At 34.9% G+C, this 14,394-nt stretch overlaps 1 protein-coding gene across 1 annotated transcript in view; it reads left to right on the top strand.

Annotated features, from left to right (window-relative positions):
- The window catches only part of DNAH12 (dynein axonemal heavy chain 12), a 234,256-nt gene that overhangs the window by 104,332 nt on the left and 115,530 nt on the right, over positions 1 to 14,394 (top strand). The window contains exons 31-34 of the mRNA XM_037040727.1: positions 1,664 to 1,847; positions 1,980 to 2,120; positions 6,944 to 7,027; positions 7,584 to 7,772. Of these exons, the coding sequence (XP_036896622.1) occupies positions 1,664 to 1,847; positions 1,980 to 2,120; positions 6,944 to 7,027; positions 7,584 to 7,772 (598 nt within the window). The remainder of the gene's footprint in view (positions 1 to 1,663; positions 1,848 to 1,979; positions 2,121 to 6,943; positions 7,028 to 7,583; positions 7,773 to 14,394) is intronic.

Genomic DNA, 14,394 nt, shown 5'->3' with positions numbered 1-14,394 from the left:
GTTGTTCAGCTATAGTTGTCCTGCCTTTTCCCCCATTGCTTTCTCCCCTACTCCCACAGTCCATCACCAGCACTGTCCATGCCCATGAGTCCTCTATTTGTTTTCCTTGGTCTGCTCCCTCCCCCCACCCCTCTGGTCACTTTCAGTTTGTTCTTTATTTCCAATTTTTAAATTTTGAACACTCACATGTGTTTTAGCCTAGACTTACAATTTTTGTCAGTAAATGCTCTAAAAAATGATAAGGTTTTTATTTCTTGGATTCCAGGCAGCTCTATGTGCCAGCAGCCACAATTACAGTCCTAATTAAGTTATACCTTTCTGAACTGCATTGTAGTATCCTTGAACCTACCAGGCTTCATTCAGAGGACCACACTCTTAATTTGTTTTCTCTGAGCTATTTTATCCTCCTGAAGTGATTACTGGGAACCATATTAAGTTTTCATAGGTTTTAATAAGGTAATGCAATGGCCCTTCCCTTGATTTGATCCTTGATGCCAGCCTGAGCAGACCTTGTCGTTCAAAGATTTTCTCAATTTATCTCTTTTCATTTGGAGACAAGAAAAAAATGGCCACTTTCATTTCTGCAGGTTTCCTGAATTTCTGAACTCTCTGTTCTCTTTTATTCTTGCTTGAAAACTGCCTATTTTTTTTTCTGGGCTTGTTTCTTTCTTAGAGTTCCTTGTTAAATGCAGCCATCAACCACCATTATATACTAATAATATTCTGTTTACTATCCTTTTCTCCTAAAATTACAATTTTATTAGTTGTACTATCTATCTTTGAGTCCACCTCAAGGGATAAATTTGCCAAATGTTTCATGATTGCATAACATTAATTGCCAATCTTTTAGCCTCTGATAACAGTTCATTTGCCACTCATGGCTGAGCCTCTAAGCTGGTGCCACATTTATAGTCTTTTTTATTATGGCAAGAATACTTTCCCCTTCTAGGATGGGCTAGGGTATTCTGTAGAAACAATCAGCACCCAAATCTTAGTGACTTAAAAAACAAAGGTTTATTTTTCATTCATGGTGTGTCCATCCTTGATTGGCAGGGAGGCTCTCCTCATCATAATGACTCAGGGTCCTAGGCTGTCGTAGCAGCCACCATCTCAACATCGTAGATGATAGCTATGCTAGAGGGGAAAGAGCTCTGTAAGGTCCCTCTGTGGCAATTATCTATTCCAGGCTAGGAAGTAGTACCCATCATTTCCAATTATTACTGATTAGTCACCTATTATTTCTATAGAAAGGGAGGAATCCCACTATGAGCAGGAGAAAGGAGATTCACAAGTATTTGGCCAACTAATAATTACTATAGTAAGTGAAGTTTTGAGGAAAGAGAATCCTTCTTCTCTCCTTAGAAGGGCCCAGTCATTTAAAAAAATCCAACAGTATACAATTGCTAAGTTTTCATTTTTACTTAGAGATTTTTAAAATTATATTCTCTTATAGATAATGGGATTAATATACAGGATTTGATTTAGAGATCAACCAATTCAGAAGTTAAATGTATTTTCCTCATATCTAATAAAAATTCATATTATTTCAAAAATTATGTAGAATTATCATAGGGTAAAATTTTATATACCACTACATAGGCAAATAATTTAGTTTACTATTATTTTTATAATCTTATTATGTAATTACTTTTTTCCTTGATAGTTTTATGTTAGTAGGAGAGCCTTTTGCTGCTAAGACAAAAGTTCTGCATATGTTGGCTGATACTCTAACTCTTATGAATGAACGTGGCTGTGGAGAGGAAGAAAAGGTCATTTACAAGACTGTAAACCCCAAATCCATTACTATGGGCCAACTTTTTGGACAATTTGATCCAGTGTCTCATGAGGTAATCTGTAGTGTAAACATTCTCAACTCTTATTAATAATGCACATTAAATTTAAAAAATTGAAATGTTTTCATATCATCACTTTGTAGTTTTATACAAGAAGCTTTCTAACTCTTCCTTTTTACTCCTCAGTGGACTGATGGTGTTGTGGCTAACACTTTTAGAGAATTTGCCTTATCAGAAACACCTGACCGGAAATGGGTTGTGTTTGATGGTCCCATTGACACTTTGTGGATAGAAAGCATGAACACAGTATTGGATGATAATAAAAAGGTAAAATCATCACAATTAAAAACAATACAGGTGCCCAAGATGAATATAACTAACATTACTGAATTGTAAATTTTAAAATGGTTAATATGGAAAATTATATGGTATATATTTTTTACTACAATTTTAAAAAGCAAAACAAAGCAAATGTAGACATGTTTAAGGAATGTTGTATGTTCAACAACTAATCATCTAGGATTGTATATTTGAAATAAAGGATGAAATAAGTTGCATAAGTTTATAAATTATCTTTTCAATGAAAACTATGCTGTAGTAAATCCTTTGCTTAATTTCTATAGACTAAAAGTATATTGTATTAAAATTACCGTGTTAGCAGGAAGGCATAGCAATAATGTAATAGGTAATAAGTTGTAAAATAACCTCAAACCTGTGGTTTCTTCAGAATTTTAAATTAATATTTTAGTGGGAAAAAAGGACTGCATTTCTTTTTGAAAACATTAAATACTTCAGTGCTTGTATGTTGTATATTACCTTAGAAGCTGTAAGATATACAAAAGAACTACAAAATGGAAGACTTGTAGTATTTAATTGAGAAATAACATACATACAGTATAGAATGCACTAACTGCCCTGCCAGTTGGCTCAGTTGGATGGAGTGTCATTCCATACAGCAAAAGGTTGTGGGTTCAGTTCCTGGTCAGGGCATATACCTAAGTTGTGGGTTGTTCCCCGTCTGGGTGTGTACGAGGCAATGGATCGATGTTTCTCTCTCATATAGATATTTTTTTTTCTCTCTCTCATTCTCTGCCTCTCCCTTTCTCTCTAAAATCAGGTAACATATTCTCAGTTGAGGATTTAAAAAGAATAAAAATAAAATGAAATGTGCACTAACATTAAGTTTAGATTCTATGACTTTTTAACATAAGTGTACACTCACAATAACTGTCACCTAAATAAAGATGCATAAAATTTCCTGCACCCTAGGAAGTTCACTCGTGTCCATTCCCAATCACTAAACCCCAGGGGCGATCACCATTCTGGCTTCTATGTGATAAATTAGTTATGCTAGTTCTTTAACTTCATGTAAATGGAATTATACTCTTTAGTATTTTCCTTTAGACCAATATAGTATCTGTGATATTCATATTTTATAGTTCCATTTAATTAATTTATTCATTTTTATGTGTTAGTATTCTACTGTATGAATATACCAAAATTTATTTTTATGCTTACACAAAATAACTATACTACTAAACAGCAAATCAATTTAATTAGCATTCAGACATGTACTCCAGTACTTTATCATAGGTAGTTGGTCATTCATATTTTTTCTTTCGTACATTTAATCATATTGATTGAACTAAGGGGGTCAAGTAAACAGACAAGATATAGTGATGATTCAAATATAACCAAATAAACTGAAACAGAGAACAGGCTTACAGTGACCAGAAAGGAGAATGGAAGGAATTTCAGGGGAAAAGGGGAAGGGTTTATAGGAACAATTATAGAGGACACATGGACAAAAACTAAGAGGAGTGGAAATGGGAGGGAGGTGGGGAGCACTGTGGGAGGTCGACTGGGATGGGAGTAAAAGACAGAAAACTGTACTTGAACAACAATTAAAATAAATACATTTTTAAAAGATATAGTGATGATTCAGAACAGAGGGGTTAATCAGTAGAGTCAAGTCTAAGAATTCATAACCAGGTAGAAGGATTGTTTCAGATTGGATGAGAGGAAAGTAGGAAAGGATAGGTATAGATACAAGTGAGTGTATGGATTTGATAGTGGAAATTTGAAGGCAAATCCTTTTGATTACTTATTTTTGCTTTGTGAAATGACAGGCCCTATTGTTTTGCACACTTGAGGAGAAAAGGCAAGATTTAAATTAGCCATTTGGAAAATGGGAGAGCTGCCTAGAAGTATACTAGAGTATCACTGAGAACCTGATTACGTTGAAAACCATGAATTATTATTAGTAGTGCCAAGGTCTGCCTTTATTAGATTTTTCCCTAACATTCTAAATAGTTTGGGGTTGTGTGTAGACTGGAAATGTTCTAAACTGGAAATACAGGAAGACTTTAAGATATTGGCATGAGAATGGTAAAATGGAAGCTACTTAATAATGGAAGAAGTAAGAACCACAGGGATAAGAAAATGTAGGGCAAGTATAGTAGGAGTTAATGAGTGTGAGAGCTGGATGAGTAGGAGTCTGTGGACAGAAACTGGGATGCTTGAATTTAGTATTTCAGAATTGTGTAGTGTTCCAGGAGAGAAGGTTTCAGGTATATAAGTTGATGCCTGGAGTGGAGTAGGGGAAAATTAAATGAAGACAAGGTGGTTAAGGATCCAAATTTCATGAGATGCTCCCCTGCATGAATTAGGCCAGAGTTATAGTAAAAGGAGATTAAACCAAGTACCAAGGCTTTAGCTACAAGGAGGAAAGATTGAGTGCTGGTGAGTGACAGCAGGAAGCAGGTGTGTCAAAGGAGCAAGGATTATACTGGAGGATGGAGTAGAAGCATTTGGGAAACAACAGTGAGGAGAAGGCTCACTCTACCTATCAAATTTGTAGCAAGTAGAAGAATGCTTCCTGAAATACTCTGGTAGAAAGTTAAAAGTATTCTAGACCGGCACTATCCAATAGAACTTTCTGCAATGATGTAAATATCCAATAAGGTAGCCGGTATTCACATGTGGCTTATTAATTATTTACTCACATATTGAACGTTTTGAAATGTGGCTTATGCAATTGAAAAACTGACTTTATATTTTTAACTTTAATTAGTTAAAATAAAATATAAATAGCTACATATAGTTACTGGTTACCATATTGGACAGTCCAGGTCAAGACCATTTATTTATTTTGCAGATAAGAAACAGATCCAGAAATGGTAAATGCAATGTTGTTGACTCACGAGGTCTGTCCAGAAAATATCTATGTAATATGAAAAATAGAGACATTTACTGAACAAGATACAAGATACAAGAAACATTGTACACAGGACAATGACTCCTCAGTCCCCTTCAAAGTAGGCACCTTGGGACCTCACAGGGTTCTCCCAATCACCATCAGCTACTCCATCATATTTACCTGAATCTCATTGACAATCTGAAATCTCTTCCTTTTCAAAGGTAGTTTTAGTTTTAGGAAAAGCCAGAAGTCTCAGGGTGCCAAATCTGGGCTGTAGCAGGGCTGAGTCACCCAGGTGATTAGATGTTTCACCAAAAATCTCTGCATGAGTTGTGATACAGAAGTGGGCGCATTGTCATGATGAAGCTGCCAATCACCAGTTGCCCATAGCTGTGGCCTTCTGAATCATCCAAATAGTTTCTATGGAGCAATGTTCAAGCTTAACGCAAAATTTGATGTAGATTCATTGTCCTACTCACTCAGTCATTTTGCATGGGATGGCCACAGAGTACACATGCTCACTCAATGGTGTCAACCACCTGTACCGATTAGGACAGTGAAGGCATTATTGTTTTCTATATGCGCATTCCTGTCCACTCTCCTTGGCTGCCAGGTTACATCAGTGTTGTACAAATATTTCTCATTATATTGCCGATGGTTGGACCTTTTCTGGATAGACCTCACATAACTAGATAGGGGCAAAACTGGGACTAAAGTGATAATGGTAGAAGCATAGAAGAAACACTGAAAAATGAATGAGTAGGAAGAATTTAAAAGACTTACTAATGAAATTAATTTGGAATGTCAACAATTAATAGTAATTGTTAAAATTATTAAAATTTAATGATAATTCCAAAGTTAGAAGCCAGAGAGATGAAGAAGACAGAATGGCTTGCATAACAATAGACAAGAGCCCTGACCACTGTAGCTCAGTTGATTGGGCATTGTTCTGCAAAGCAAAAGGTTGCTGGTTCAATACCCAGTTAAGGTACATGCCTGGGCTGCAGGTCCCAGGTTGGAGTTCATACAAGAGGCAACAAGTTGGTGTTTCTCTCTCGCATCAGTGTTTCTCTCACTCTCTTTCTTCCTCTTTTCCCCTCTTTGGGAAATAAATAAATAGCAATCTCTTAAAAAAATAATGGACAAGAAAGGAGTTTGGCAGAAAGGGAGCAGTTGATAAATACAAATTTTACATATTTTATCAAAAAGGAATGTTTTAGATTAAAAGAGACCAAAGGGGCATAGCAGACACAATGCGTGGTCATTGATTGTATTTTGCTCTGAATAAATCACCTGAAAAGACATTTTTGGTACAACTGAGGAAATTTAAGTATTGGATGAGTCATTGATATTAAACAATTATTGAAATTTTTGTTAGTCACCACATGTTATTGTGGTGACATAGAAAAGTCCCTATTTTTTAGATGAATATTGGCATATCTGGATGTACAATGTCATGATATATAGTGTTCTTTATAATACTTTTTTAAAAGATGAAGCAAATATGGAAAAATAATAATTCATAAGACTAGGAGATAGGTATATGAGTGTTCAAATTATTTTTTCCACTCTTTTTTAATTAATAAAAAGGTCTTCTGATAACTTTATAAAATCAGGAGTATTTCATATAATTTTACTAATAACAAGAACTGAAATTTACATAGTATTTTACAGTTTTTACAGTATGTCATATAGTTCCCCTGCCCCTAACTATATGAGAGAGAAATTCTCCCTGTTTATAAATGAAGAAGCTGAGACTCAGAGATGTTATATATTTGCTTACCTACTAAGTAATTGACAGAATTAGACCTTTAATTATAATATTCTATCTTTCAAGCTAATACTTTTACATCATATCATAGGATATACATGATCTTATAACTAGAATAAATTTTCATCTGAGAAGTTTGAGAATTTTTTACATAAACATTTGAAAAATAATTGCTTTTAGCTCTGCCTTATGAGTGGAGAAATCATTCAGATGTCTCCTCAAATGAGCCTCATCTTTGAAGTAATGGATCTTTCCCAGGCCTCAGTAAGTTCATGATTTAATATAATAGTAGTTTGTTAATTTGTTTGTTTATTCATTCATTTACTTAGTCAATAAGTTTTTTTATTATGTTTCAGAAGATGAATTAGGTACTAGGAATACAAAGATGAATAAAACACAGTATATGCTCATTTAGGGAGGATGAGACACATGATAATAAATAATTCCAATATAGAGCTACATGTAAGTATTGAAAGAATATGGAGAGGGTGGGTGCCCAAAGAAGAATGGATAGGGAGGACCATGGAAAACTTTTGAGGGTTTTATCTGGTTTTGAGGGATAAGACTTCTCCAGGAAGATTGGCTGGAGTCAGGCATTCCAAGTCATGACAAAATACAAAGACCTGAAGTTACAATATGCCTGGAGAACTATAACTTCCAATAGTTCTTTTGTCCAATGTATGTGAAGCTATATAGAGAAAGATAAGAGACCAGGTCATGAAGAGCCTTATAAATCATGCAAAGTAGCAGCTAATAACTGCTAGGTACTGATGATATAAAAGCAACATTGGAAAAAGAAAATTGATCTTTTTTTCTCTAGCCTGCCACAGTAAGCCGCTGTGGCATGATTTACTTGGAACCCTCACAGTTAGGATGGGATCCACTTGTGTCTTCATGGCTGAGTTCACTGACAGAACCTTTACAGGAACCAGATCATCAGGCTCTTCTAAGAGGACTTTTTGACTGGTTAATACCACCCACTTTAATGCTTCGTAAGAAAAAATGCAAGGTAACACTATAATCTTCTGACCCACTTGTTTCTAAGTTTCTTTAGTTTTCATTCAATTTGACTAAGTCTACAGTCTCAATTGCAAGATAAATAACTAAAATCAGTTTCTCCTTAGACGTATAGTGTTCGTGTAAAAAAATGAAGTGCTTATTGTGACAATCAGTGATTCACATGCAGATTTAAGAAATAAGTGAAATTCACCAAAGGGGGCGGGATCGAGGGTGGGAGGCAAGGACAGGTGCGGTAGGAGGGAGTAAAGGGGGAAAAATGGAGACAACTGTACTTGAACAACAATTTTTAAAAAGAAGTTAAAGAAATAATAGAAATTCCATGTACATTTTACCCAATTTCCCTCAATGTTAACATTTTGCATGACTATATTACATCACAAGGGGATATTGATGTTCATACTCTCTACTGATCTTATTCAGATTCCCCTAGTTATACTCAAGTGTGTGTATCAATATTTATCCCTCTGGGTGTTATTTAAAAATTTTAAAATAAAAATTATATATAAATTGTACATCATGATTTGATATACATATAGTATGTATATCAAATAGTAATAGTAATAGTAATAGTAAAATTATTACTACAGTCAAGATAATTATATCATCTCAAATAGTTACCATTTTTGTGTGTATGTGTATAGGTATGGTAAGAATACCTAAATCTACTCTCTTAGCAAATTTCCAATACTGATACAGTATTGTATCAATACTATTACCTATAGTCATCATGCTGTACATTAGATCTCTCTACTTATTTATCCTACATAACTGCAACTTTAGACCTTTAGTCCGGATCTCCCTATTTTCCCCATCTTTCTACCTCTGGTAACCAACAGTTTACTCTCTGGTTGTATGTATTCAACTTTTAGATTCCACGTGTAAGTGAGATCATGCAGTTTATTCCTTTCTGTGTCTGGCTTATGTCACTTAATATAATAGCTTCTTTAATACATGTTGTTGCAAATGGCAGGATCCCTTTTTAAGGTTGAATAATGTTCTATTATAAAAATACAATTGCTTGATCTAGTCATCCATCAACAAACTCTTAGTTTGTTTCCATATCTTGGCTACTGTGAATAACACTACAATGAACATAAAAATATAGATATCCCTTTGAGGTATTGATTTCATTTTCTTTGGTTATATCCCTTGAAGATGGATTGTTGGATCATATGGCAGTTCTAGTTTTAGTTTTAGTTTTTTGAGGTTCCTCCATGCTGGTTTCCATAATGGCTGTACCAATTTATATTCCTACCAACAATGCACAAATTTTTTCTTTTCTCTGTGTTCTGACAAATACTTGCTATCTTTAATTATTCTTATAATAGCCACCATAACAGGTATGATGTCATATCATATTATGGCTTTGATTTGCATTTCAATGATGATTAGTCATGTTGAATGCCTTTTCACCTGTTGGTCATGTGTATATTTCCTTTGGAAAAAATATCTATTCAGGTCCTTCACCCATTTTTAAATTGTGTTGATAGGTGTTTTTTGCTTTTGAATTGTATGAGTTTTTTATATACTTTGGATATTAACCCCTTATCAGATATATGGTTTGCAATATTTTCTCTCAATCCATAGGTTGCCTTTCATTTTGTTGTTTCATTTGCTACTGTGCTTTTAGCTTGATGTAGCCCTGCTTCTTAACTTTTGCTTTTGTTTGATCTTTTGGTGTCATATTTTGAAAAATCATTTCTAAGGTCAATATCAAGGCACTTATTCACTATGTTTTCTTCTAGGAGTTTTATGGTTGTCTTCTAGGAGAACACTATGGTCTTCTAGTAGTTTTAAGTCTTACATTTAAGTCATTAACCCATTTTGGATTGATATTTGTGTGTGGTATGAGATAAGGATCCAATTTCATTCTTTTACATGTGGATATACAATTTTCCCAATGCCACTTATTGAACAGATTATCTTTTCCCCATTGTGTGTTCATGGTACCCTTCAGCAAAGATTGGTTGACTGTACATGTTTGGGTTTATCTCTGGGGTTTCTGTTCTGTTCCATTTGTTTTTATGTCAGTAACATACTGTTTTGATTACTAAAGCTTTGTGATACAGTGGTTCCCCCCTTATCTATGTGGGGTATTTTCTAAGACCCTCAGTGGATGTCTGAAACCACAGATCATACTGAAGCCTGTGTATAATGTTTTTTTCATTCATACATACCTTTTCATCTTAAGGAAGTACTTAATCACTTCTCTATGGCATACCTAATTGCTAGCATCTCTATTATTGACCTCTTAGAGCCATTATTAAGTAAAATAAGTGTTACTTGAAGAGAAGTACTGTGATATCATAACAGTCCATCTGATAACCTACACAGTTATTAAGTGACTATCTGCAGGTAGCAAAGGTATGATTCACATCCTGGGCAGGACAAAGTAAGGCAGAATAAGATTTCATTATACTATTTATAATGATGCACAGTTTAAAACCTGTAAGTTGCGTATTTCTGGAATTTCCTGTTTAATATTATGGACCATGTTTGACTGAAACCAGAGAACATGAAACTGTGGATAAGGGGATGTTACTATAATGGTGTTGAATAAATTGCTTTTATTCTACTATAAAAATTAAAGGACAAAAGTATTAAAACCAACTATAACTAAATTATGTTAATGGATTGGTAATATAAAAACATGTTAATTGTGACATCAATAGCATATAATTTGGAGAAAGGAGAGGTAAATGTGGGGTGGTCTTTTACACAAATAAAATTACATTGCTATCAGCTTAAAATAGACTGTTATAAAAATTTTTATGTAAGCCCCTAGCTACAGAAGTCACACAAAGAGAAATGACAGAGGAAAGAGGAACAAAAGAATGACAAGACAAGCAGAAAATAGTTAACAAAATGGCAATAGTACATCCTTCTTTATCAATAGTTATTTTAAAAGCAAATGGGTTAAACTTCCCAGTAAAAGATACAGTGAACCTAAATGGAATAAAAAAACCAAGATCCATCCAACTATATGTTGTGTAGAAAAAATTCAATTTAAATTCAAGGACACACATAGGCTAAAAGCAAAGGAATGAATAAATGTATTTCATGCAAATGGAATATTGAAAAGAAAGCAGGGTGGCTATAATTATATCAGACAAGTAGACTTTAAGTAAACTGGGAAGCAAGACAGACTGTGTAACCCAGGATTCCAGCAGGGGGAAATAAAGCCTCAAAACCTCTGAGTGAAAAAAACACGTGTGGGTTGAAGCAGCAGGAGAAACTCCCAGCCTCACAGGAGAGTTCATAGGAGAGATCCACAGCATCTTATAATGTACCCAAACCCACCCACCTGGGGAATCTGCACCAGAAGGGCCCAATGTGCTTGTGGGTAGCAGAGGAAGTAACTGAAAGTCTTCTGAAAGCTGAGCAAGTGGCATTGTTTTCTCTTGGACTCCTGCCCTACATACAGTGCCACAACACAGCAATATGGGTTGCACCACCCTGGTGAATACATAAGGCTCTGCCCCTTACTACTTAACAGGTACACCCAGACAAAAAATATGGCCCAAAGGAAAGAAAAGATCAAAGCTCCAGGAAACAACAACAACAACTAAGAGATAGCCAACCTATCAGATGTGGAGTTTAAAACACTGGTAATCGGGATGCTCACAGATATAGCTGAGTATGGCCACAAGATAGAGGGAAAAGAGACAGCTATGCAAAGTGAAATAAAGGAAAATGTGCAGGGAACCAACAGTGAAGCTAAGGAAATCGGGACTCAAATCAACAGTTTGGAGCAGAAGGAAGAAATAAACATCAACCAGAACAGAATGAAGAAACAAGAATTCAAAAAATGAGGAGAAGCTTAGGAACCTCTGGAACAACTTTAAATGTTCCAACATCCAAATCATAAGAGTGACAGAAGGAGAAGACCAAGAAATGAAAAACTTATTTGAAAAAATAATGGAGAACTTTCCCAATTTGGTGAAGGAAATAAACTTCCAGGAAGTCCAGGAAGCTCAGAGAGTCCCAATGAAGTTGGACCCAAGGAAGCACACACCAAGGATGTCATAATTACATTACCCACGATTAAAGATAAGGAAGGAAAAAGCAGCAAGAGAAAAGGAGACAGCTACCTACAAAGGAGTTCCCATAAGACTCTCAGCTGATTTCTCAAAAGAAACCTTGCAGGCAAGGAAGTGCTGGAAAGAAGTATTTGAAGTAATGAAAGGCAAGGACCTATATCCAAGATTACTCTATCCAGCAAAGCTATCACTTAGAATGGAAGGGCAGATAAAGTGCTTCGCAGATAAGGTCAAGTTCAAGGAGTTCATCCTCACCAAGTCCTCATTATACGAAATGTTAAAGGGACTTCTCTAGGAAAAAGAAGAACAAAAATACAAACAGTAAAGTGACATTGAACTCAAACTATCAACAACTAAACCTAAAAACAAAAACAAAAGCAAACAACTAAATAGAAACAGAGTCACAGAAATGGAGATCACATGGAGAGTTATCATTGGGGAGGGAGAGGGAGGAGAATAAAGGGAGAAGGCACAGGGAATAAAAAACATAATTGACTGGTACAAAATAGGGATAGGTTAAGAATAGTATGGGAAATGGAGAAGCCAAAGAACTTGTATGTATGACTCATGGATATGAACTAAGGTGGGAGACTGATGGTGGTGGGTGGAGGGTACAGGGTGGAAGGGAATAAAAGGGAGAAAAAATTGGACAACTGTAATAGAATAATCAATAAAATATACTTAAAATTGTCCCTAGAGACAAAGTAGGTCATTATATAATGGTTAAATATGGTTAAGTCAATAGGAAAATATAATAGTTTTAAATATATACATCCAACATTGGATCATATAAATATATAAAACAAATATTGAAAGATCTGAGAAGAGAATTTAATAGCAATACAATAATAGTGGAGGTTTCAATATCCTAGTTTCCATATGGGATAGAACATCCAGCAGAAAATCAGTAAGAAACAGTGGGTTTGAACACTATAAAACTAATGGACCTAACAGACATATTCAAAGATTTTCACCTAATGTAGAATACACATTCTTCTCAAGCACATATATAACATTCTCCAGGATATATCACAAAACAAGTCAGCAAATTTAAGACTGAATTTATACCTACTTTTCAAACCACTATGGAATGAAACTAGAAATCAATAACAGCAAGAAAACAAAAAAATTCACAAAGAAGAAGAAACTAAATAACACAATTGACAATCATTTTGTCAAAGAGGAAATCAAAAAATAAATCTAAAAACTTTTTTATTGTTTACACTATTACAGTTGTCCCAATTTTTTTCCTCTTTTGTCACCTTTCACCCAGTCTACCCCCACTTTTAGTCAGTCCTCACACTGTTGTCCATGTCCAAGGGTTCTTCAAATATGCTTTTTGACTAATCCCCTTATCCTCTTTCAAACAGTCCCCAACTCCTTCCTTCTTACCACTGTCAGTCTATTCCATGATTCCATGCCTCTGGTTCTATTTTGCTCATTAGTTTGTTTTGTTCATTAGATACCTCTTATAAGTGAGAACGTATGGTATGTCTTTCACTGTCTGGGTTCTTTCACTTAGCATAATATTCTCCAGTTCCATCCATGTTGTCAAAAAAGGAACAACTTCTTTCTTTCTGCTGAGTAGTATTCCACTCACATACCACAGCTTTTTTATGCACTCATCTACTGATGGGCACTTGGGCTGTTTTGGACACTTGAGTATTGTAAATAGCATTGCTATGAACATTGAAGTGCATAAGTTCTTTTCAATTGGTGTTTCGGGATTCTTAGGGTATATTCCAAGTAGTAAAATGGCTAGGTCACGAGGTAGTTCTATTTTTAATTTTTTGAGGAAACTCCATACTGGTTTTTACAATGGCTGCACCAGTCTGTGCAACAATGCACTAGGATTCCCCTTTCTCCACATCCTTGCCAGCACTTGTTGTTTGTTGATTTATTAATGATTGCCGTTCTGACCAGTGTGAGGTGATATCTCATTATGATTTTAATTTGCCTGTCTGATGGCTAGTGATGAGTATTTTTTCATGCCTATGGGCCATTTCTAGATCCTCCTTGGAAAAGTATCTGTTCAGGTCCTTTGCCTATTTTTTAATTGGGTTGCTTGTCTTCCTGGTATTTAGTCATATGCATTCTTTATACATTTTGGAGATTAAACCCTTATATCTTCAAATATATCATTAAACCCTTAAACCACTAATATATCATTAGCAAATATACTCTCCCATACAGTGGTTTCCTTTTCATTTTGATGATGCTTTCTTTAGCCATGCAGACTTTTTAATTTGATGAAGTCTCATTTGTTTATTCTTTCCTTTATTTTCCTTGCCCTAGGAGATATACCAGCAAAAATATTGCTACATGAACTGTCTGAAATTTTACTGCCTATGTTTTCTATTAGGACTTTTATGGTATCACAACTTATATTTATGTTCTTTATCCATTTTGAGTTTATTCTGGTGTATGGTGTAAGTTGGTGGTCTAGCTTTTGTTTGTTTGTTTTTTTTGCATATAACAGTTCAGCTCTACCATCAGCATTTATTGAAGATACTGTTTTTACTCCATTGTATGATGATTCCCCCTTTGTCAAATATTAATTGACCATAGACT

Source organism: Sturnira hondurensis, unplaced genomic scaffold (assembly GCF_014824575.4).
Source record: "Sturnira hondurensis isolate 20B ecotype Veracruz unplaced genomic scaffold, ASM1482457v3 Scaffold0002840, whole genome shotgun sequence".
Taxonomy (NCBI): Eukaryota; Metazoa; Chordata; class Mammalia; order Chiroptera; family Phyllostomidae; genus Sturnira; species Sturnira hondurensis.
The sequence above is the reverse complement of the archived record's forward strand: the minus strand, read 5'-3'. Positions and strand labels throughout refer to the sequence as shown.